At 36.0% G+C, this 24,307-nt stretch overlaps 3 protein-coding genes across 3 annotated transcripts; all 3 read right to left on the reverse strand.

Annotated features, from left to right (window-relative positions):
• Window positions 1–2,742: 2,742 nt before the first annotated feature.
• On the reverse strand, window positions 2,743–14,433 carry LOC18587030 (transcription elongation factor SPT6-like). The gene is made up of 15 exons (XM_007010677.3): window positions 14,354–14,433; window positions 14,168–14,258; window positions 13,825–13,906; window positions 13,529–13,646; window positions 13,149–13,389; window positions 12,856–13,071; window positions 12,626–12,751; window positions 12,106–12,489; window positions 11,742–11,852; window positions 10,875–11,654; window positions 7,700–7,838; window positions 6,449–7,593; window positions 6,140–6,349; window positions 5,167–5,596; window positions 2,743–3,887 (listed from the first exon to the last, which is right to left on the reverse strand). The coding sequence occupies exons 1-15, from the start codon at window positions 14,431–14,433 to the stop codon at window positions 2,743–2,745; spliced, it is 5,298 nt and encodes a 1,765-aa protein (XP_007010739.3).
• A 1,843-nt stretch (window positions 14,434–16,276) lies between these two features.
• LOC18587033 (caffeic acid 3-O-methyltransferase-like) lies at window positions 16,277–18,024 on the reverse strand. Its single transcript, XM_018128863.2, has 2 exons — window positions 17,550–18,024; window positions 16,277–16,955 (listed from the first exon to the last, which is right to left on the reverse strand). The coding sequence occupies exons 1-2, from the start codon at window positions 17,936–17,938 to the stop codon at window positions 16,277–16,279; spliced, it is 1,068 nt and encodes a 355-aa protein (XP_017984352.2). The 5' UTR covers window positions 17,939–18,024.
• Window positions 18,025–20,316: 2,292 nt separating this feature from the next.
• Window positions 20,317–24,261, reverse strand: LOC18587034 (BTB/POZ domain-containing protein). The gene is made up of 4 exons (XM_088802456.1): window positions 22,287–24,261; window positions 21,971–22,052; window positions 21,211–21,366; window positions 20,317–20,978 (listed from the first exon to the last, which is right to left on the reverse strand). The coding sequence occupies exon 1, from the start codon at window positions 23,735–23,737 to the stop codon at window positions 22,325–22,327; it is 1,413 nt and encodes a 470-aa protein (XP_088658582.1). The 5' UTR covers window positions 23,738–24,261; the 3' UTR covers window positions 20,317–20,978; window positions 21,211–21,366; window positions 21,971–22,052; window positions 22,287–22,324.
• Window positions 24,262–24,307: the final 46 nt, after the last annotated feature.

The raw sequence follows: 24,307 nt of genomic DNA on the forward strand, positions 1-24,307 counted from the left end.
TCTAGAATAGACCCCTTATATAATTGATAAAATTTTAGAAGAAATTCAGGTACTTAAAATCATTGAAAGTGAAGAGATCTCAGTCAATTATGTCATTACGAGAAAAGATGGAATCGGTAAATAAACGTCGACGATATTTTGTATATAATATAGAGCTCAATATTATGAAAGAAAAACGAGGATCTTAAACTTATATTTATTGAAAAATGTAAACATAGAAATAATTGACCAATATGGAAAGACGTAATCAAAGTGGAATTGAATTCACTTGTAAAACATGAAGTTTTTGGACCTGTAGTCCATACACCAAATAGTGTTAAATCAATGGAATATAAATGGGTATTTGTGCAAATATGAAATGAGAAAATTGAAATTACGAGATAAAGCACAATTTGTCGCGTAAGGTTTATCTAAAGATTTGGTATTAAATATAGAGTGATATATTCTCTATGGTGGATACAATTGCAATTCTATATTAACTAGTCTAGCAATATATGAGAAAATTAAAATGTGTCTAATAAATGTAGCTACAACCTATTATAAGGCTCATTTGATATCGATATCTATATGAAAAATCTTGAAGGATTTAAATTGCCAGAAGCACAAAAATTTGAATTCTCAAAAAATTTATTCAATCAAATTAAATAAATCTTTATATGGATTAAAGTAATCCAAACACGTGGTATAATCGTCTTAGTGCATATTTGTTGAAAGAAGGCTATAGAAATAATCTTATATGCTCATGTATTTTATAAAAGGGTTTAGGTATGAATTTATTATAATTGTTGCTTATGTTGATGACTTGAACATTATTGAAACTCTTGAAGAGTTATCAAAAGTCATAGATTACTTAAAGAGAGAATATGAGATGAAAGACCTTGAAAAAATAAAGTTTTGTTTGGGTTTTTAAATTGAACTTGGCAAATGGAATTTTTGGTCTATTAATCAAATTATATCGCAAAATGTTAAAACAATTTTATATGAAGAAAGCATATCCATTGAGTTCACCAATGGTTGTAAGGTCACTTAATGTGAAAAAAAAAAAAAACTTTTTTCGACTTCGTGAGGATAATGAGGAATTTCTTGGTCTTGAAGTACCATATGTTATTGCAATTGAAGCAATAATGTATCTTGCTAGCAATACATGAATTGATATATCAATTGCTGTGAATTTATTAGCAAGATATAGTTCTTCTTCAACTCGAAGACATTGGAATGTAATTAAATATATACTTCGCTATCTCCGAGGAACAATAGATATAAGCTTATATTATTCAAATGCATCAAAATAAAATTTAATTAGTTATGCAGATGCATGATATTTATCTGATCCACACAAAGGTCTATTCTAGACAGGTTTCTTATTTATATGTGGAGGTATGATTATTTCATAGTGTTTTGTAAAACAAACTATAGTTGCTACTTCTTCTAACTATGCAGAAATTTTAGCAACTCATGAGGCAACTCGTGAATGTGTTTGGTTATGATCTATAACTCAATATATTTGATAAATGTGTGGCTTGTCAACTAAGAAGAAAATTCCAACAACATTATATGAGGATAATACTGCTTGCATAATATAGTTTAAGGAGAAAATTCCAACAACGTTATATGAGGATAATACTGCTTGCATAGCATAGTTAAAGGAAGGATATTTAAAAGCGATCGAACAAAATACATAGTTTGCCAAAAATTCTTCCTCACTCATGATTTTCAAGAAAATGGTGAAATTAGTATTCAACAAATTCAGTCAAGTGACAATCTAGTAGATTTGTTCACCAAAACCCTTCTTACTGTAACATTTGAAAAATTGGTATAAAATATTGTAATGTATCATTTTAAAGATCTCTATCATGTAGTGATCAAGGGAGTAAAATACACATTGTACTCTTTTCCTTCATCAAAGTTTTTTCCATTGAGTTTTTCTTGATAGAGTTTTTAATGAGGAGTATTTCAAAAGCGTATTTTTGAAAAGATTATGTACTCTTTTTCCTTCACTTGGATTTTTTCCCATGAGGTTTTCTCTTAGTAAAGTTTTAACGAGGCATATTTTTAATACAATAGATAGTCAAGGGGAAGTGTTATGAATATTTTTGTAAATATCCATTTATATTATCTATATTTAGATTTGATATAAATTAAATTAGATTAGAATTTAATCCATCTAATCTTTAAATATTATCTTCATTTTGTAAATTCAATTTAGATAAAAGATTATTAACCTATAAATTAGCCCTTTCATTTCATTCGTAAAGATATATTTGAATAAAATCTTCTAACTCCTTTTAAATACTTTCTTTCCCTCTAAATATTTTTTCTTGTATTTCTCTTATAGTTGTTCTTTTTAGATTTATTTCATAACATTAACAATATTTTTTTAAATTAAATATAGTATTTACAATTAAACTAATGAATTCTAACGTATTAACAAATAATTATTTAATATAATAAATTTTTAAAAAAATTACTTTTGAAGCCCTCATTAATAGAACCCAATTTTTATTACTATTAAATTGTGAATCCATGCATTGCTAATGATAATATTTCTACTTAATCTGGTATAGTAAAAGTAAGATAATATTTGCAAACATAAAAGGAAAAGAAGAGTGCTTGGCTTCATTAAAGATTTACTGTTTTTAGAAAGTAAGCATTCTTCCACCAACTTACAGCCCCAAAATATTAACACAGAAAGTAAGTTTATATGATAATATGCTACCAAGGGGTCTGCATGCAGGTGAACTTTCACCAGCCACCATTAACCATAGAGGAATTGTGACCAGATTCACTTTCCCTGTGGCAGTTATCACCCCTCTCATTACTACGGCCTCGTCCACGACCAAAGCTACATGCATTTCTGGCACCTCCTCTGTGGCCTCCCCTGTCGCAGTCCCAACTGCCAGCCCTACCACGCCCACGCCCATGATCACGTCCACCACCACAATGCCCATGTCCACCCACATTGTTTCCACTAGCATGCCAATCTTCCCCATTGCCATCAAAGGTGCCACCACTTTCACCCTCTTTGCTGCCGCCCCAACCACTCATACGACCACCTCCACATCCAGCACCATGACGCCCACGTCCCCACACATTGTTTCCAGTGGTATGCCAAGCTCCCTCGTCGCCACCAAAGCTGGCACTACTTTCACCCTCTTTGGTGCCACCCCAACAGCTACTACCACCATGCCCACATCTAAAGCCACAGCCACGGCCACGTCCACCACCATGATGCCTATGTCCACCCACATTGTTTCCACTAACAGGCCAATCTCCTTCATTGTACCCAAAGTTGCCACCACTTTCACTCTCTTTGGTGGCGCCCCAACCACTGGTATGAGCACGGCCACGTACATGCACATTGTTTCCACTAGCACGCCAAACTTCATCACTGCCACTACTATCACCATTTTTGGTGCTGCCCCAGCCACTGGTACAACCACCCCGAGATCCTCTACCACCACGTTGACCCCATTTTCCCCCAGCCCTATCAACCCCAATACCCTTGCTCCATCCACTGTTTCTGGTGCCATCATTTCTATCCCAGTTTCCACCACTGCCCCTTCTATCACCACTATCCCAGTTTCTACCACTGGCACCAACACCATCGCTCCATCCACCAGGCCAATCTTCATTGTTGGGGGCAAAATGAATATCGTTGCCCAATTTGTTATTTGTCCTGCCCCATTTCTCATTTCTCCTGTCCTGATTCTCAGAACATGAGCCCCATTTTGCAGCAGCACCTTGACTAGGATCTTTATCTTCGTTTCCAAAGCTGTTAAAGCCATCATTGGAAGAGTCATGGCCTGAGCCATTGTGCGGCCTAGGCAATTCACTTGGATGCATTTTCCCTCCATCATCATTTCCATCTCCATGATAAAAACTCCTTCCTGTCAATCAAGTAAAAACATAATAATGAATAAGTCAGCACATTGAATCATCAAAGACCTCATAAATATCGTATGTACATGTAAATATTATTCCATGGGCAATCTTCAAAAGTAAAATTTCAGAATTTCATGCTTTAACCTTTTAAATCAAATTGTTCATGGTTTTTTTTTTTAAAAAAAAGGGGGGAGGGGTTTAATTTTTCATCATTGTAAAAGAGAATTCATATGAAATGTGTACAAATTTGCAGAATCAGAGTTTCAAGGTAAAATCTTGACTTTTCTAGGAAGCTTGACTTAAAAACAGCATTGCTCTAGAACTAAAGTACTAAACTAAGTAATGCACTAAAATTCAATTGCTATTACGTTGCAAAAAGCTTAAATTTCCTATAACAAATAACAACATATATAATTGAAGTAATTCCTGAACTCTATAAGAAAAATGTAATACCTGATGAGAATATTGGAATTAAATTATGCTTTAATATCTCAGCAATTTGAAAAATTTTCACTCACGGACACATCTCATATCTAAACAAGAAACTTAATAAATACTAATGGCCTAATCATGAAGGTTTAGGTTCCAGCAAGAGCCCAAATTGCAGAACCACATGCTTTTATTCTAAGCATTATCCCTTCTAAAGAAGTCATAGATAATGAAAATTCTTGAGTCCTTTACAACATTGACCTAATCGATTACAGTTTTCAGCTTAAACAGTCAAGGGGAGTTAATTCAGGTTATTCTGTCTGAAAACAAGTAATACAGGCCATGAGAATACAAGAAAAACATTCTATGTCAAAAACTCATGAATGGTAATGATGAACCTGATAATGCTGAAACACAACATCATGACATTTATATCACATACAAGGTACAAGTAATATACTTATAATCAAATCCACAAGGCCAATGAGCAAAAATCCTAGGTTTCAATTCTTAATTTTGGGCACCCTCAGCTTGGTCATGTTAAGCACCTGATTAAGAGATTCTTGAAAGAAAACTAATCTGATCACAATGGGTAGAACACTCTTTTTGCAGTTTGTATCAAGCAGCTCTAACATTTTTAGCTCAATGCAAATGACAATAATTTGCATCTGAACTATAAATATAGATAAAATACAAGACAACATCTAAATATGTGAAGCCTAAAAAAAGGAAAACATGATTCTGCTCAGTTAGCTTATATCTGTCAAGACACAATAGTATTTGCTTATAAGTAATCAATTCTTCAAGTAAAAAAATTTGAAAGTTAATTATTTGGTAAATGGTGATTCACTTTACCTCTTGAAATGGATCTATCTTTGCTACAATTCAACTGGCCTTGCAAACCACCAATTGTACATGCTCCTGAAGAATTCCCAAATGCTAGATTTCCCAATGTCAGTGACGTGTGCTGCAAGCGATCAATATTTTTCTGAAAAAATCCCACGAGGTGCTCAATCTTCTCAAATGTTTGTTTCCTGAACTTGAATCCATTAGGAAGCAAACCAACGTACTCATGGTGAAGGTTTCTACTTTTTATGTATAACAAAATGAATGTGCCTGGATGCTCATAAGAAATGCCAAAACAATAAACTACCCTCATCGGGTATTCCAATTTCTCCGCTCTCAAGACTTCATCGACCTCTGACTTTGCACCCCTCTTGAATTTTCGGAAACCTAGCATTTCTTTCAAGTGCTTTACCAATGGGATAACATACCGGTCCCTAACCTGTTTTTTGACATCAAGGCTTTTAATGCATAACAGTAAACATCATGACAATAAATATTCTTGTCAAAGTAGCTCAACCCCAGTGCAAAAATGCTTAAAATAAAAAGATTCAAGAAAAAAGCAACCCCACCCCAAAATTATACATAGACATTAACTATGTAAAGCTTTAGAACCATATATCTGATTTAACCTAGTAATCCAATGCATACATGCCTTATACTATGTTTTGGAATATGCTCAAATCAAGTTGACACCAAATGAATCAAAATTCCAGAATACTCCCATATCTTGAAAAAGAAAGAGCTGTCAAACCATATTCCAGAAAGAATTATGTGAAGTTCCTTAACATCTATGCATCAGTCTCATGTATTAAGAGCCGTTTCTTTCCCTACTTCATTATTTGTCCTAGGTTAGAGTTTTCTAAGAAAACAAAAGGCAAATCATATATACAACCAGTCAAATCAAAAGCAACGTTATAGAGCATTGGTCTGAAAACCCTAAGAAAGGAATTGCATCATCTCAAAATAAAAAAAAATGACCTACCTCATCTAAATCACGAAACTTATCATTCCCTATCTTTAATACTTTCCCAAGATGAAGCAAGCTCGTCATGTCCTTGTGATCCTTCCCACTTTCAACAATGTCTTTGTTAACGTGAAGTTCATCAAAGACTTTTAGAGTTAAAGTCAAATAAGATGGGCCTCTTGAACTTGGACGGAAAATACTTTCACCAGCATCCTTATCTGATAGAAACTACTCAAGGAAAGACAAAGAATACATCTTTTATCAGCCACTTCCAATTCTTCAACAATAGTGTTAGCAGGAGAAGACATGGCTTTATAATTAACATACCTCCATTGCTTGATCCAATGTCATGTTTCTAAAGAAGGGATGACTAATTGTTCTTGGCTTGAAATGCTTCTTAGCAAGCTTCTCATCCATACAAGCTTTCTCCTGCTGATTTAATGATATGTTCCCACTTTCATGATAGTAAGGATCAACTTCAAGAATATCTTCATATCTGCTCCTCTTCAGTTCACTCTCTTTACAAGTCAGAAAAGCCTGGAATGTACTCTTGTCAATTTGTTTAACCTTGCAGGACACTTTATCACCCTCATGCAGCTTGTCTTCCAAAGCAAAATCACCATCCTCATCTGAAAAGTCATCCTTCATTATTATCCCAGTCAAGCCAGAATCCAGCACACAAAAAGCTCGTTGTGATTCAACATGCCGGACTATGGCTAGAACAAGGCTTCCTTCAGCAAGTGCAGTCCCATTTTTGCCACATATCATATTGAATTCTTCATCAAGGGATGGTACTTTATAAGGCTCACGAGGGTCTAGAAATCCATGGAGCAATTCCTTCTTAATATGATAAAAGGTATCTCTTCTATTTTCACCTTCCTCTATTTCATAAATAGCTGAATAATCATTAATATTAAATGAACTCAGCAGCTGAGGTTCCTTCTTAACATACTCTATGGGTGCTTCTGTAATATCATCACACACAGCCTTAGCCAATCTCTCTGCAAGCTCATATGACTCAGGGTGAATTCTTGTACCATCCAACAGATCAATATCAAAGCTAATACATGGCAGCTGACTGCCACGGACGCACAAGAAACCAACAGCATTATGGAAAACCTTCTTTGTCTTAAGTCCAAAACTAGCTAACTCTTTCCTATTATTAACTGCTCTACATCCAACAATTTCCCTTTGTAACAAGGCAGCCTTTTGGGGTCCAAGTCCAGAAACAAACTGAAGCAAAGGAAAATACCAGTCATGGCTCACAGCGAAATTTATGTCAACACCCACCTGATTTGTAACATCAACCATCACCTGTTCAATCATCTCATACTTCTCATCAGGTGTTAAAAAGTGCTCTAAAGAGCTAAGCTTCCAAGATACAATTTCTCTATTAACCCCACAAAGTGCGGCAACCATAGCCAATGGATTTTGGAGGTAACGTCCAAGAGCAACTGCTCGCTTGACAATGCCTACAAAAGTTCACCCCCCAACAAAAAATAAAAGCTAAATAAAAAAAAAAAAAAAGATTCAGCAACTGAAATATAAAGAAAATATGAAGAAACAAAATGTAATTACCCGGTTGTCCTGGAAGCTGATCTGACGAAACCTGTGAATGTTCATAAAGCTGAGGCAAGGATTCATCACCATAAACAACACTAATCCCATTCATAGCTTGGCCAAGGTCTCTAAGATTTTCCTCCAATTTTGAAACAATCTGGTTGACAACAATGACATTATCATGTATTCAAGGAATAGATGTGTCTAATGCTGATAATAGCTAGTTGGAAACAGTAAAGAAAAACTGATATTCTACTTACTACTCAAGGAAGACAATTATTGCCAAACAAGCCAATGGAAATACAAAATTTGCTTTCAATACAGCAACAGCAGATTTTGAACAGATAACCATCAAGCATAAACCATGATTTTTTCCTTACACAGAACAAAAAAAGAGAAAGATGACAAAGAGCTAAACAACACCACTTGTACCTTTGATTTTAAAATTAATTTGAAACGGTCATAGATTAAAAAAGTAGATGCAGTAATATTGTTACACTGACTTTACGTGGGAAAACTTAGAAATGAAACCAAAGTTCTTCATTCCAATCTTTCCATCAAGCTCAGACTATAACATGCAAGTTAAAACAAATATAAACAGAAGTTTCAATCCACTATCTAATTATTCTTTCAACCAGCATTCTAGTCAATTTCTTTCCAATTTCCCCTCATTTTTATCCAGTAAAAAACAAAGTATTAAACGCTATAGTACATTATTTCATACTTACAACAGATAAGTGCCTCAGTTTTCAAAAAAGAACACCCGAATCAGCAAAAGTTTGCACATTAATTCCTATCAAAGGTAAATAAAATTACTTCCCCCAATTTTTTTCTCTTTTTCAGTTTTAAATAAATTGTTAGCTCAGGTAGAATGAATAATACAAGAGGGGTGAATTGGATTTCTAAAAATCTTCTTCACAAGATAAACTTTCAAAAGTGATATACCAAAATTAAGATAATTAATAATTTCAACAAATATTTAACTCAAAAAAGATGCCACGTCGATAAAGAACAAAAGTGTAGAGAGAATTGCAAACTCGATTTATAGAGGTTCAACCCTTCCTCTCGGTACCTACATCCTCTCCCTTAGCTTGCTAAGGAGTTTAATCCACTATTTAATTTCAATTAAAACAAATACATTTTGAAAGGCTTAGATAGAACCTCATTTTCTTTTAAGGCTTAGATAGAACTCTAAACAATACCTTTTGAAGGCTAAGGTATAACCTCCCTATTTTAAGGCTTAGATAGAACCTCTAATTTATACCTTTTGAAGGCTAAGGTATAACCTCCCATTCTCTCAAGGATTTGAGTGTTTGAGAAAATATGAAAGCAAGAAGACCCCTAATAGGTGGATATTGCTTAGTGAGTACAAGTTTGCAAAGAGACAAAATCAAAGAAGATTACAAAGTGTAAGAATGAAAGCTCAAATGGATTTGAGATCATTTGAAGGCTTTGAAAAACTTGGAAAAATGATATAATAGCTTGCTCTCAACTTGTTTCTTGTTTCTTCTCCTGTTCTTCTACATAAATGACCCAAAGATGATAAATTTTTTCTTAGAAAACCTATTGGAGCAGGTGGGTAGCTTTAAATACAAAGAGTCATTGCTTTGCTGAAAATCTACCTTCTTTACTGCAACAGATACTTTTGGAATTGATCCCAATATGAGGGGATCAATCCTACCTTTATTTGCTGCATAAAAATATGACTTTTGTGAGGAGGGGATCAATTCCTCAAGATGGGATCAATCTCTAGCAGGAAATAAGGGATCTTTTAACTTCTGTCCAAAATGGATTGATCTCTTAACACTTGGGACTGATTCTCATATCTTCTCATCCAGAAAACTTCTAATTTGAACCCTTTTTTTTAATTAAAACAATTTTAATAATTCAAAACACCTTAAATACTTGATAAAAATATGAATGCTAATTTCATTAAGTAATTTAAGATTTTGAATATTTCCTAAGTGCAAAAGAAATTATTTAAGGGATCTCGAACAGGAAGACTTTAAGATAAAGTCTACTTAAGCAATTTTGAACATAGATTTTGGCATTTCAAAATTAGAATCAATTTAAAGCTAACATAATTAATTATACGGAGATCTAAGGATTTCAAGTTTTGAAAAGACATTGAGACTGGAAATGCTTAGCCTATGCAATAGATGCTTATCCTCTGTTCATGAAATATTTTCTCCAGGCACCTAAGCTTTGATCTTGAAAGTCATGCATAAGGACACTCCTACGCCTAAAGCCATGTTATTTTCTATAACCACAACTTTCCATGATTTCCATTGAAAGAACGTTACAAGGGCTTGAAATAGATTGTTGGATGTGGGAGTGTATTTGACATGAGTACGCCATGTTTTTGATAATTAACATTGATTTTGGGGATCCTAATGTCACAACCGTATGAATAGTGAAGTGTTGAGCAAGAGTAACTTGGGGTAAAGTGAAGAATCCGTGTAACATAGGCAAACCTTGAAATTTGATATCATTGTAAACTGAGAGCCACACCATATTCAAAGGAAATTACATAATAGCAAAAATAAAAAGCAGACTATAACGGTCACTAATTAAAAACAAGCCAAGAGGAAACTTTTGCACATTTCTGCTCTTCTCGAATCCCAATCTTCAAATAAGAATACGTCACAAGGCATTTTGAGAAATAACATGCAAACCTTCATATAAACTTGACATATACGTTATGAGTACGCTTAATCTACCCGCTATCATGAAAAGAAATGAAGCTTTGTAGATTTCCTACATATTATAGATTCAAAAGAACGACTATAACATTGAACTTTCATACTGGCTGCAAGATAGCTCCCTTCTCAGCATGCAACAAAATATTTTCAAATAAAATTAAAGCAAATTAGTTCATCCAAATTAATTCAACAAGTCATTCTTACAATATCTCTAGATGTAAAATAGATGCAACCAAGTAGTTCTTAGGGCTCTAAAGACTTCAGACAACTTTTTCAATGTAATTTGATCTTTCCTCAAAAGCAACATAATATATATTATATACTTTGTTCAATTATCACAAAAGACATGAGAAAATTGATAAAGTACGGGGACTTAATTTGTTGAAATAGAAGAGAGACCAAAATCCAACAACTTGATAAAGCACAAGGAACAAATCTGTACTTTAACCCAAGAAAATAAATAATAAGCGTCTTTATTATCATATACATACCTCTTTCACGTCATCTTTCAATCGCACACAAGATGCATTTGCTGCACCAATAACAATGACATGTGGCTGGTGATTCTTGATGAACTTAAGGACATTTTGCTGATCATTTTTCTTGCGCTGCTGGGCATCAATGGTTTGCGACCGTAGGTTGAAGGATCTGGCTTCCAACACATCCAACAATTCTCCTGATGAATCCAACATCACAAATGTTGTTGCAGGATTTCCAGGCCCCCAGCAGCATGACATTACTTTTGGTGCAACACTTTCCACTGATCCAACAAAATTTTCATTGTACAAATAAGGACCAACAGAAATCATCTTCCATAATTCCTTCCCAAATTCCATAAGCAACATGTGTTTTGCTCTGGAGGTCAAAAGGTTCCGAGCTTCCTTCTCCATAGAAGGAAGTAAAAAGTTGAATAAAGCATCATGTAGAATTAACTTGCACTGTTCTTTCCAAAGCTGAGCAGCTCTTCCAGCACCATCAATTAGGTAGGCATCATTAAAGCCAGTGATCACTTCATTCAGCGTACTTTCTGGTAACTTTATATAAACTTGAACGAGCTTCTCTTCCTCAGCCTTTTGAATAAGAAGCCATTGAGAATCATTGAATTTAGAAAGAGGCTTGTCACGTAGCCACTTAACTCCTGAAAATTGATGAAAGCAATCTATAGTTGCATTTCCTTCAAGAGTAGGCCTAGTTGAGATTACAGCTTTATTCATAAAAATACTACGAATGTGTTTCTTGATACATGGGTCACAACTGACCTCCAATGCAGCCTGAAACAAACGAAGAGTTAACGAAACAACAAGCTTTAAGACAACCCCAAAAAACGGCAGTTTTAGACACAAGTGTGAAAAGCATACCATATGCCTGGCACCTTTAAGCACCCGTTCTGGAGTTTCGAACATAGTACATGTATAATTTAAAGCTATCTCCTCTGGTGATTCCTCAGGATACTCTTGAAAATCCACATCCTACAGTCATGAACAAAATTTCATGCCCCTACTCAAGAAATTATTTACATACATGCATATATATAACACACATGCATGTGCACAAATCTACATAAAAGTGCACCTATCACTTTTTTCTAAAGCAATTTGCAATCTAAGTACCTTAGAGGCATACAAAAAAAAAATTCAACGCCCTTACTCAAAAAAGTATTAATAAGTACATACATGAATATAAACACACAGATAGCCCAAATAAATAGAACAGTGCACCTACCATTTTCTCTAAAGCAATTTGCAAACCGAGTTGCTCAGAGGTATACCCAAACTGGCTGGCTAGCTTCCATAGGCCAGCCTTCATGCAGTTACTATACTGTGATTTCCTTAAGGGCCTCTTAAATTTTCCATCCATTCTCTCTTCAACTGGAGGAAAATGCAAGCTGAACTTTGCATCTACGTCATCAATCTCTTCCTCTGATTCAGCTTTATTGAGAGACTTTGAGATTGATTGGAACAACTGCTTATTCAATGTATAGCTTTCACTATAATCAATATTCACACATTCCTCATCATAGCGTCTCCTTTGGTACAACTGAAGAGCACTCTTACGCTTCTGATGAAGTAACCACTTTCTGTCTAATTCTTTTATGACCCAAAGTACCTGCAAATAATGCCGTAAGACTTTATTCTAGGCAATCAACCTTTCATTGCACCATCTCAAACAATAAGGCGATGGTAATTATGGCATCCATGCAACCTCTATGGACATAAATGAAAAAAATTAAACAAAACCCTACCTTATGCCACTTTAATTGGCATGCTCGTCCAGCATCATTATTAGCTTTGCTATCAGCCTCATCTTGCTCTATATCATCCAGTAGACTACGACATTGCTCCTTCCGATACATGGCAATAAATGGAATCTAGCAGAGAGAGAGAGAGAGAGAGAGAGAAAACTTGCATGTAAGAGTGCATTTTAATCAAACTTAGAGGGAAAAGTTTTAGTATCAAAGCTATCAGTACTTACATCAAACTTCTCCACATGATGCAATTCCAAAAACTTCATTATATCTGCCTTCTTTATTTTGTTCAGTAGAAAAGATCCTTCTCCAGATCTTTCTGTAGTTCTTTTTGTGCAAAATAACAAATCTGAATTCATTACAAGTTGATTAAGTATCCACGCACTCTCTTCTTCTCTGCTCATTTCATCAAGTGGAAGAGGTCCAACAATTTCCTCGATCATCTAAGGAGAATAAATAGAGAAATCGATCCAGATTGTACGACCAGATATGTTAAGGGATCACATGCACCAGAACAAACCTGCATCCTCTCTGGCATGTCAGTCTCCCTTACATGATTATCCCTCTCAGTCATATACTTGTCAGCTAGAAAAAACGGCTCAAACTCACTAGAATCATCCAGCTTGACATTTATAGCCATAACTTGTTTCTGACGATTCAGGATCTCATTGACATCACCAATAATAGGACCCACATCATTTAATGCAGACGAACAAAGGGTTACCACTTGCTTCAACTTCTTTTGGTTCATCTTGAAACACCTACAAAGATGTTTGCAAAAACAAACAGATAATAAGTAGGGAAAAAATAAACAATCAACCAATTACTTGATATACTTAATGATGGACAAAAGCTTTCATAAAAAGCAATTTGGAAGGTTTCATGATGAGCAATATATACCTCATAGGTGATCTATCTCCATATGATATTCCATCATCCACAATAAAATTTGCCATCTCATTCTCTTCATTATCATGTGCAGCTTCCTCTTCTCCAAAGATATCATCAAATAGAAGGCCTATAATATTTAACTGTGTTAGATAACATTTTCCTTCTTTCTTTCTCCAGAGGGGAGGAGAGGCAATTTGAAACATCCAAGCATTTGGCAACAATCAGAGTCAAGCACCAAGTGAAATTGTTTGTAAGATAATTAAGTTGAACAAGAGAAGACTAATCCAATTAGAGTAGTAAATTACCCTCATCATCAGAAACACCAGATTGCTCAACCATCTTAGTACTTTTTCCAGAGTTTTTGAGCCGCTTAATCTTTTCACTTTCCTGAGCAAATTTTCAGCCACCAAAATCATCAGGGAAATCATGGATAGTGTAACTTGACAACTCACACAAGCATGAGCTCAGATATCAAACAATGGGGAAAAAAAAAAACACTTAATTGCAAAGAAACAAAAGAATGCTAGAACTATCCTACCCCGACTAATAATACAAGGGCTTGCAATAAAATCAAATGAACCAAAACATTCTTCCACATAAAACTAAAACACAGAAAATTCAAGTGAAAGGAACTAGTTGAATGCTCACAATAGGAAAATGACAAATGCGTAAGATTCTGTTTTCTTGAAGCAACTCAATATCATCATCATCATCATGAACAAAATCCTTCACTGATCTCCTGGAGAATTGGAAAAACACTAGCACTTCATAACCAGAAAAAATAATCATGAGATTGTGATCAACCTACATCACACGTTAAGACTTAAAGTTTACCTTGTCCTCTTTTTCTCTTTCTTCTGCTTGCCTTTCCCATCTTGGTCATTTTCTCCTTCTCCCTCCTCATTATCATACATTATGATGCTATCAGTCTCAATCTGACCCAAACCCTCTGCTCATCCCCATCAACACAGTTTCAGTCATCAGTGTTCATGAACAATTAAACTAATAGTACACTTTATAACCAAAACTATTGAAAAGGAGTTGTGATAAATACAGATGCTAAAATAACCCAAAATGCCACTTAGGAAGGATTGAAATGCAGAACATAAAAATGGAAGCAATAACCCAAATCAATTGACCATAGATAATACAGAAGAAGTATTTTTAGTATTATTGTAGTTTAAACAACTGAAATAGCACGAGCAAATAAACCACACTAACAAATGAGATAAAGCCAAAATAAAAGAAAAGAAAAGAAAATGGAATTGAAAATAATACAGCTCTTGTGAAGTGGTGATAAATATTAAAGTCTACATGCAACTCAAAACAAATCGAGGAGTGAGGAGTGAGAACCCTTTATATCTAAAAATGAAAGACATCTCAAATTAACTGGTCTGGGATTTGGTTTTATCACCTCTACCTACTCCTTTCGCGTAAAAGAAGAAACTTTCAATAAGCATATATTAATGAAAATCTATCTTTTTAAAGAAAAAGAAATAGAAAGTCATGCTACACCTAAAGAGAGAGAGAGAGAGAAACAAAGAGAAAAATGGCAACAAATGGACTAAAAAAAGGCCCGTATTTAGCAACCAAAAAGAACCTTAAAAAAGGCTTGCATTAACGTTAGAAACGAAAGAAAGGAGGAGTCTTTTGCATTATAAACGTTAAAAATGAAGGAAAGGAGGAGTCTTTATCATTTCCATTGTCTTCTTCATCATCATCATCATTATCAAAAGCTTCCCTGTTTTCCTTCCTTAACAATAACCCATCTACTAAGAGAAAACACACACAATAGAAAGAAAACAAAAGAGAAAATGAAAAATCCAAAACCAAGTTAGCAACTTTGCCATATATATATATATATATAACAAAGGAAAAACCCATGCATGTGATATGGACCTTCGTTGTCTTCATTGGTTAAGGTTAAATTCCTTCCCTTCATTGTTTAGGCTTCCTAAAATATCCCTAAAAATGCTAAAACCTTTGATGGGTTTTCCTGAAAAACCATGAGAAAACTGGAAACGGAGTTTTAGTGTTTAAGAGAACAGAGAGTAGTGATTTTTGGGAGAAGAAGATGAAAAGGCATGTAGACATGTTGGCTGTACTGGTGGCCTAGTAGGCTGTTGTTTACGGAAAAGCCACGCCACGTGTATGCTTTCACACTGGTCGCGTGAGATTCAATTTGGTCTTTTGGGTCACTTAAAATTGGCTCGAGGATCGAGGTTCGTTTTGTCTGTGGGATGGGAACTAATGATATCTTTCTTGGGCAACAAGATTGAACTCGTTGCCTTCATTTTCCTTTTCAGTTCAGTTTTGCCTGTTCTTTTCCTTTCGACGAATGAAATAACTTAGAGCTCACAATATCTGGCACCGAATTCGACCAAATTTAATATAAAATACCTAAATTTTATATAATTAAATTTGATAATTTTATATACTTGAAACTTAGTTATTACAAATTATTATTTTCATCTTGAATCAAAATCGAACCAAATTTTACTTATATCTTAAAAATCAAAATTCAAACTTCGTAAATATTAATTAAACTTAAATTAAAATATCATATCCAAAATCAAATAAAGTATGAATTTAAAAATTATATTCAAAATTTGATCAAAATCAAGTCAAATTTGATTCATGAACACTTTTAAATAATCTAATTATCTTATCAATAAATACTAATCATTTCATACGTAATAACCTTATTTCTATCTAAATTAATGGTATCAAAGCCACTAAAGAAAATGAATAGTAACTTCATTTGAAAAATTCCATGACACCAATTGCATTGAAAATACGACAGTTGAGCTGAAAGTCTGAAAACCCAGCAGCCTTGGACAAGTCCTTGAATTGGTTCTCTGTTCTTTGCTTTGCTCCACCTTGCAATGCCATTAGGAGGTCCATCTGACACACAAACTTAGCACCATCACTCGCCTCTGGTTCGTCAATCATCACGTAACTCACCACAATGACTTTCCCTCTCTCTGGCAATGCCTCGTAGCAGTTTTTCAACAGTTTCAAGCATCGTTCGTCGTTCCAGTTGTGGAGCACATCCTTTATCATTATGGCATCTGCTTTAGGAACGCTCGAGAACATATCTCCTCCAATGTGTTGGATACCAGGGAAAGAGGGTGCGTCTTGGATAACGTGAGGCATGTCATAGTTAATGCCATGGATAGAAGGGTACTTTGAGATGATGATGCTGAGAGAAATGCCATAGCCACCTCCAACGTCTACCAAACATGGAATGCCTTGGAACCCATGGTACTTATCCAGCACTTTGTTCATAACAACCTTTGAAAGATTAGTCATGGTGGTGTCAAATTTCCTGGCCATGTCTGGATGTAAGCTCATATACTGGTATACAGGCATTCCCGCCCCGTGCAGTCTCTCAAACACATTCCCACCATCAAGGATCATGTCTTTCAAGTATAGGCTACACACACAATGCATGCAGATTTTCCATGTTAAAATAAGTAAAAACAAAGTATAATATTTATATATATAAAAAAAACTTCACTTTAGGGACGGTAATGGTTATTTTACAATTGAATACCTAATTAAGTAAAATTAAAGTATTTTATAATGGAATTTAAATAGAGTTTGGATAGTAAATTTACCACATGTCATAGGTTCGATTAGAATTTAGATAGTGGTTTTACAATATTTACTATTCATATCTAATTATAAATATTAATTATATTCGATATTTATTTAATACTGATATTATATTTTTAAGACTAGCACCATACTTTGATTGTACGGCCGGTAAAAGTGATTGGATTAAAAATCAGAAATTGAATCCTCAATAGTTCAACCTACGGTCCAATTTTTAAAATTTTAAATATTTAGTAGGCTCAAATGACCCTCCCAAAATAATACAATAAATCTCAAATTTTATATTAAATTTTTTTTTTAAATTACTTTTCTCTGTGCACTCTAACAATGAAAAGATATGTTTAGATAGAATTGTTATTTGTGATGAGATAAATAATGAAAGTAAATAGATTAGGCATAGCTCTCTACGTACTAGGCTTCTATCTTGGCCTTGGTGATAGCAAAACCAGCCAAGCATCCTCTGCTTTCGTCAGGAACAAATGCTTTACCAGGCAGAGCAAGTCCATACAGTCTCTCAACCTTACCATCTCCATCAAGGTTTCGGGTGATGCAGGTAACTAAATCGTAGCAAGCAAGCAGTCGTAGCACGCGATCCAGCAGTGAAGGTGCCTCGGGGTTGTTGGCATTGAGCTGAGAAGCGATTTCGGAGGAAGAAAGGTGTGCACCAGGGCCTGCTTTAGCTATGATATCGAAGAGACCAAGCTGGATGGCTGCATCCAGGACAAAGCAGAACATGTCGGACGAACGTAGACACCAGGCGTAACCAAATGCTTCTTCCTCTTCAGACATGGAGGTACTCATCTCTTCTGACACTCTGGCCCCCCCAAGGTGAAAGTTCAGTTTGCTTCTTGGGTTTTGGCTTCCCCTTTATAACATTGAAGAGAGGGATAAGAAGGGGTTTACAATTACTCACGAAGAAATAAATAAAGTAATCATGGAGTTGCTCTTTATTATCTCCGTAACATTTATAAAAGTGGAACAATCCAACAACTATAGAGAAGACAAGACATTACATATAAGAAAAGAAAACAACAGAGTACAAGGGGACATACAGACCAAAGCAGGATATATAACAGGGAAGGATAGGCAATTAAGCCTCCCTCTGCATCTTTATCAATCAAGCATCATACCAAGTCTTTATTTTTTGTTTTCTTTTGATACCAAACAAGAACAAAAACCAAGAGAGGAAGAAAGACAAAGGCAAGGGAAGGGTAAAGAGAGAAGGTGTCAATGCCATTGAATACAGGTGGAGACTTGGGAAGGTCCATCAGGCACAGCGCTGCTTCTGTGGGTAAAAAGGATGGTTTTGTCGCACCTGTTTAAGCCTATTGAACTACAAAATCATTCCATCTTGAGTTATTCACCTTTGCACAAGTTATACATAATCCTCCAAACATAAACAAACGATGTGATTTTGTTAGAAGACGAAGGTTCCCGTTACGTACTTTGGATGAAGTTCCTTTTGCCATTTGGAGGGGGATTAGAAGTTACTGTATGAGGTTTAGGGTAAGCTTTTTATAGAGACACAACCTTAAGCCCTGAACAAAATATGCAACAAGTTTTGTCCGTGGGTTATACATATACATTTTGTCAATACAAACAAACTTTTATTTATAAAGAGAGACTTTTCTATTGATTTGAGTCTTGTATACTAATCCGAGTTTATCTTAATTTTAATATCATTGGTGAAGGAAGGCCCACATCAGTGAAGATGTGGATATGTTTGAATACCATTTGTCACGAATCAACACGTTTTCAATTCAAAAAATATACTTGATAAGAGAAAAAAGATATTTATTTGTAAACTCAAAACTTACTTATTTTTTTTTTATTAATGTGAGATTTATGACACACGCTCGCGCATACACGATGAAAAATTAGATTATATCAAAAGTAAACTTCACTAGGTTTGATGATTTCTCACTTAACACCCTATGCTTTTCTTTTCTCCCACTTTAACACCTTGAGGTATTATTCTTTTCCCACATGAAATTACAACGTTAATATTTCTCAGGTTTCCATCACAAACTCAAATTAATGAACTTGAAATTCCGGTTAACTTGAGGTATTATTCTGTCCTTAGGTTTTTTCATTTCCTTGCTGCAAACATGACCAAAGCTAAATTAAGCTTTGATGGAAAATGGGGTTATGGGAATTATTAATTAAAGATGTTAATATATATATATATATATATATATATGTATGTATATATAGATATCTTTTGATAATATCAAGAGGCCATCATGAACACACATCGTCCAAAAACCCCCCCCTTAAGGTCGAATAAATAACCAATCTATCAGAGACTTGAAGGAAAACGAAATTACTAGTTACTACCATAACCTTTGCATAATGCAACTTAAGATGTGCTTCTATCTCCCCCTTGCTTGGCCTGCAATTTACAGTGCTTTTAATATCAGACATTTTATCAGAGCATTCACTACTATGACTATCATTCAAAATTAAAACCACATAGGGAATTATTTGTCTGACAAGTAACGGGCTTGCCCTTTCTCTAACCAATTGAAACATTTATCAACTTCAGTATGAAAAACTCCCTTGCTAATATGCACCTAAACTAAGTTAATGCACCACCTTCACAGTTTGAGGTTGTCTCTGGGATTGTCTCTATGGGATTTTATAAGACTTATATTTAATTGTTTACTGCTTACTGTCTAATCTATATTACACATTGCACTCCTCACCCCCCCCATCTGTTTAAATTTTATGATATATAGAAACAAGCACAAGTTTTAAGTGTCAACATGTGTGCATGTCTCAGTTGATTATGTATTATCTCAAAGTTTTATATAATACCCCTTTTTTCTTTGAAAATTTCAGAATATATCCATAGAGCAGAATAGTTACAATGTTCTCTTCACCAAAAAGGTATATTTGCAGAGTCACTAGGGATTATGGAGTTGCTCAGAAAAAGTAAAAAAAAAAATTTGCAATAAAATGCCATAAAAAGAAAAAGAGCCAATAAAAGGGCCACTGCAATTATATGACACTCTGTTTCATCAGTGAATCCACTGTCTAGCCACCAGCCCAGCCCCCTGGTGGTATATAGGTACCAACAAAATGCCCCATCTGTTCAAACTTATTTTCTTTACACCCCCCGCAGCCAAAGATAGTGAACACCAAAGGCACAATTATGCATCTTTTAATTGACAACTAAAAATCCAAACTGAATCATGTCATTCATAGCTCCCTATACTTCATATTTTGCAAGGCTCATAGTTAAACATACCCAATCAACACAATTATAACGCCCAGAGTCTAAAAGTACTTGTAATTAATCATATGTTTACTTTGCCACAACTAAGAAACAGAATCTGCTACCCAATCACACTAAGGTCCACTTTGTAATGGAGACCACAAAGAAAAAAAAATGCTATTTTAGGAAGAATTAGGAAATAACACTGATTAACATGGAATTTGGAAATCTCCAAGTAGGAGGTCAATGGTGTACCAACATCAACCACTTAAAAAACACTAGCGTTGCTCTCATTATGCCTATTGCTGGAATCCCAAACCCAATTGATCATGGCTTTACTATGGCCATTCCTATATCTGCAGCTATAGGAACGATGATCATAGCAAGCAATGGACCACAAAGTTATGCCTACAGTCTTTCCTTTACTCATCTGTTCTTCTGTTTCCTTTGCTCAACAATAAAGGATGAGAGTGTTTGGCACCTTCACATTCCAACAGCTCTTAAGACTAATGCTGTCTAAACAAGAATTTCTGTCCTTTATAGATGCATTTGGGATTAAATGAAGTGCAGGTCCAGTAACTTAGCAGCAACTGGTGGCGATGATGCTGACTAAATCCCCAACCCCTGCATGTAGTAGTGCTTAAGTCCAGGTTATTATACAGAGTATTGCAATTAAACGAAGCGCAAAGGATAATGATAATATTTATTGCAGTGTGTGATTAAGTTTACTCTATACAATTTTCTAAACAGCATAACTCAGTGGAAAGGGAAATAGTTGTAACAAAAAATAAAATATATGGGCGGATTTTCACTATGCTGTAGGCAAGCGTAGATATTAAGAGCATAAAGAAATCACCTGTAAGAGTTTCTACAATGAACAACATTCCTGTTGGTGGCATGGCTGTTACACCCCACCAAAGATTGACAATGGCATTAGCATGTGTGAGATTAAGCTTCCACACATTTGTTAAGTGTACCATCACGTTCGACACAGAATAAGCAGCAAGAACATCTGCCCATATTAGAAATAGCAGTAAATGAGACAAGGAAAACAATCTAGTACATATAGGTTTGACAAAGTAACAGCAGCAACAACAGCAACTGGAACATGAAAATTCTCTGAAAAGACATTTTGAAAGATACAGACATGAGCTAAGGTTAAAAACTGCTCAAACTGACAATGCTAAATGGAACAACATGTTCCACACAACTGTAACACCTTGTCATTACTTATTAATCAACAATACAAGATAAAGAAAATAAAGGAAGAAGGAAAAGAAGGATACTGTGGCCTTTCAAAAAAAAGAAAAAGAAATATACTGTGTACTACAAATGCTTCGCATAAAGTAAGACATCAAGTCACTCTTGCTTAATTTCAACCTTAGCTTTGGCAATTTTTGCAGTAACTATCAATTAGAACATAATAAACGACTGACTTGCATTCTTGCATACAAATTTTGGAGAGTGGGGTAGAAAGGTTTCAAGACAGAGAAACAAGGATGAAGGCATATTCCTTATCACAGAACTGCAAAGGAAATTCCCAACTGAGGAAGTGAATAAGATAATGCAACAAAAAACACTGCCCCTTAAAAGTCTAAAGAAGTTTCATGACCAACCTCATTGCTGTGTTTAGTTCCATTAGTTCACTATCGACCCATCACTGTGCCTTGGAGGAAACAGCACAGCTGAGACCATTGCCTGCCAATCAAAATTGAAGTTGCTACCAAAATTAAAAACCCCATTGTTATAAACAGCTAACACCATCAAAAGATGTACCGGTATTTTGAAAACTCAAGACTTTGATTATATTATTATCAGTCATATGATTTTCAGACAAATTAAATCTCATTACAAGTTGATAAAACAAATCAAACACTATTACAGCAATAAAAGGAATACAAAGCCTCAGTTCAGAGACTTAATTCTTCATACCAAATAGAATCTACTCATTCAATGCCTTTCGTTCTGTATTAGGAGGAAACAGAAACTGCTCCAGAATAGTTGGAACTCTCCCAAACCTCAATCCCCTCCACATCTTCTCTGCTTACAAACAATCTCTGCCCACCCCCTTCAATTCTCTTTATCATCCCTCTCTCTGCATCCTCCACTTTATCCACGTAATTCCTCCTCAAACTTTGAGTTTGACTTTCACATACTTGCTGACATGGTTTCTCCCGCGACCAAACCTCCAGTCCTCCGTCCTTCCCTACGAAAACCTGTCCCCTGTAGCAATGCAAGATGACATTGTTTCTGCCACAGCTGGTGTCTCTCAGGCTAGGATTTGTGTCTTTCATATATACCCATGGATCTTCCCCTAAGCTACGAATGTCTGCCATTGCCAAGTCCCCCGATTTTGAGCATATCTTGAAGAGAGTCAAGTCGTCAGCGTCGACGTCAACGTCAGCAAATGCATCTCCGAACCTGCTGCTGCGGCCTGAACCTGGCTCGTTCGTCTCCCAAACCACCTGCCTACTTCTCGGGTCCCACACCCTGATGTAACCGGAGTAACCAAACGCCCCGGACGTGACAGCACTGCCGATAACCAAACCAGTTGCTGGCAGCCACGTCAGCTTTCCCGCTACTGTGTTCTTCGCGGCGGTTCCTGATTGGCGAGCCAGCTCCGATGAAACCTGGAGCGTTGATTTGTCAATCACGAGGACGCCGTTCTCTCTATGAGGACAATCGAACGATGCGAAGAGCGAGTCCGGTGAGTTAGCGATGGCGCTGACCCGAGCCTTGTATATCCGCGGGTCTGCTTGGTCGGTCCAATGAACTGAACCCGCATAGCGCCCGCTCGAGAGGTCGTAGAAGTGGAGGCCCGAGGAGGATTCTGATCCGACAGCGGCTATATCCGGCCAGACCCTGCAAATCAAGGTGATGTCATCGAGATGCGTACGCACGGCGGTGGAGTATGATAAGTAGGAATCATAGAGTGAAATTTGACCACCGTGAGCGATCCAAAGAGAACCGTCTTCGGCGGCGGAGAAGGTGGAAGGAACAGCCTCAGCGGCCGGGCGGATTGTATCGACTAAAGCGGCGTCTATGCCACGGAGTGGTGAGGGCAAGGAGGCAGAGCGGAGGCGGGACTCGACGCCGTAATAAAGAGCCTCGTCAGTTAGTTCCTGGAGAGAGAAACGACGGAGAGCGGCGGAAGGGAGGCGGTTAGAGCGGAGGAGCGAAAGAAGAACAGAGAAGATTTCGGGATCACGGTCGATGAAGATAGGGTTAGAATCATGATGCAAAGGACGGTTGGAGAGGGCGGCAAGGAGGGAATCAGGACCGCCGGATTGGAGGGTGGAGACGGTGGTTTCTAAAAGCTTGCCGCCAACGTTGAGCTTTATGCGGTCGAAAGGAATGGTTGGATTGGAGTTCTGGTCAGCCATTGAAGTTCATCAACTGATTAAGTTAAGGCCCTCAAAATCATTAACTTTGTAAGTGGATGACTGTAGCTTGGAAGTTAACGGTTTGGGTAGAATTATATTAAAAAAAAACACATTCAAAAACCTGGAAATCATCGAGCCTCAAACACCGACTGCTACATTTCTCTCGGCCATCTCATCGAACAACTTATGAGCAATCCCCATATCACCAGATTGAGCCATCTGACAGTACCATTTCAGACGAATCAGCAAAGATTTGAAGTTGGGTCCTTAATCGTATCCTAAACAAGGGCAAATTCAATCATGAGTTGTTAATTGAAATGGGTAGTGTAAAAGTACACAATCTTCCCCGGTAAACGAGTGATGGCGGCTTCTTCCACCGTTGAAGCATAAAAAAAATTTTGATGGATTGTAAAAACCCAAAAAAGGGGAAGCAGGGAATGTAGTACAAGAAGATACTCATTCATTAGCAAAGCAAAGCTTATATTTGTGATTATGATTTATGATACTTTCTGGGTTGAGGAATATGTCCTGCTGTTATCTTGAATGTATTCACATGGCTTGAGTGTCATG

The sequence above is a fragment of the Theobroma cacao genome, chromosome 10 (assembly GCF_053813885.1).
Source record: "Theobroma cacao isolate CCN51 chromosome 10, ASM5381388v1, whole genome shotgun sequence".
NCBI lineage: Eukaryota > Viridiplantae > Streptophyta > Magnoliopsida > Malvales > Malvaceae > Theobroma > Theobroma cacao.

What these genes read in the sequence shown, in the direction of transcription:
- LOC18587030 (XM_007010677.3), bottom strand. Translation starts at nt 14,433, where the DNA reads ATGTATGATAATGAGGAGGGAGAAGGAGAAAATGACCAAGATGGGAAA. An exon ending in TGGTGTTTCTGATGATGAGG is followed by an intron (nt 13,647 to 13,824) that starts GTAATTTACTAC and finishes TAAATATTATAG; the next exon opens with GCCTTCTATTTGATGATATC. An exon ending in GGAGATAGATCACCTATGAG is followed by an intron (nt 13,390 to 13,528) that starts GTATATATTGCT and finishes ACATCTTTGTAG; the next exon opens with GTGTTTCAAGATGAACCAAA.
- LOC18587033 (XM_018128863.2), bottom strand. Translation starts at nt 17,938, where the DNA reads ATGAGTACCTCCATGTCTGAAGAGGAAGAAGCATTTGGTTACGCCTGG. An exon ending in AAGGCCAAGATAGAAGCCTA is followed by an intron (nt 16,956 to 17,549) that starts GTACGTAGAGAG and finishes TTGTGTGTGTAG; the next exon opens with CCTATACTTGAAAGACATGA.
- LOC18587034 (XM_088802456.1), bottom strand. Translation starts at nt 23,737, where the DNA reads ATGGCTGACCAGAACTCCAATCCAACCATTCCTTTCGACCGCATAAAG.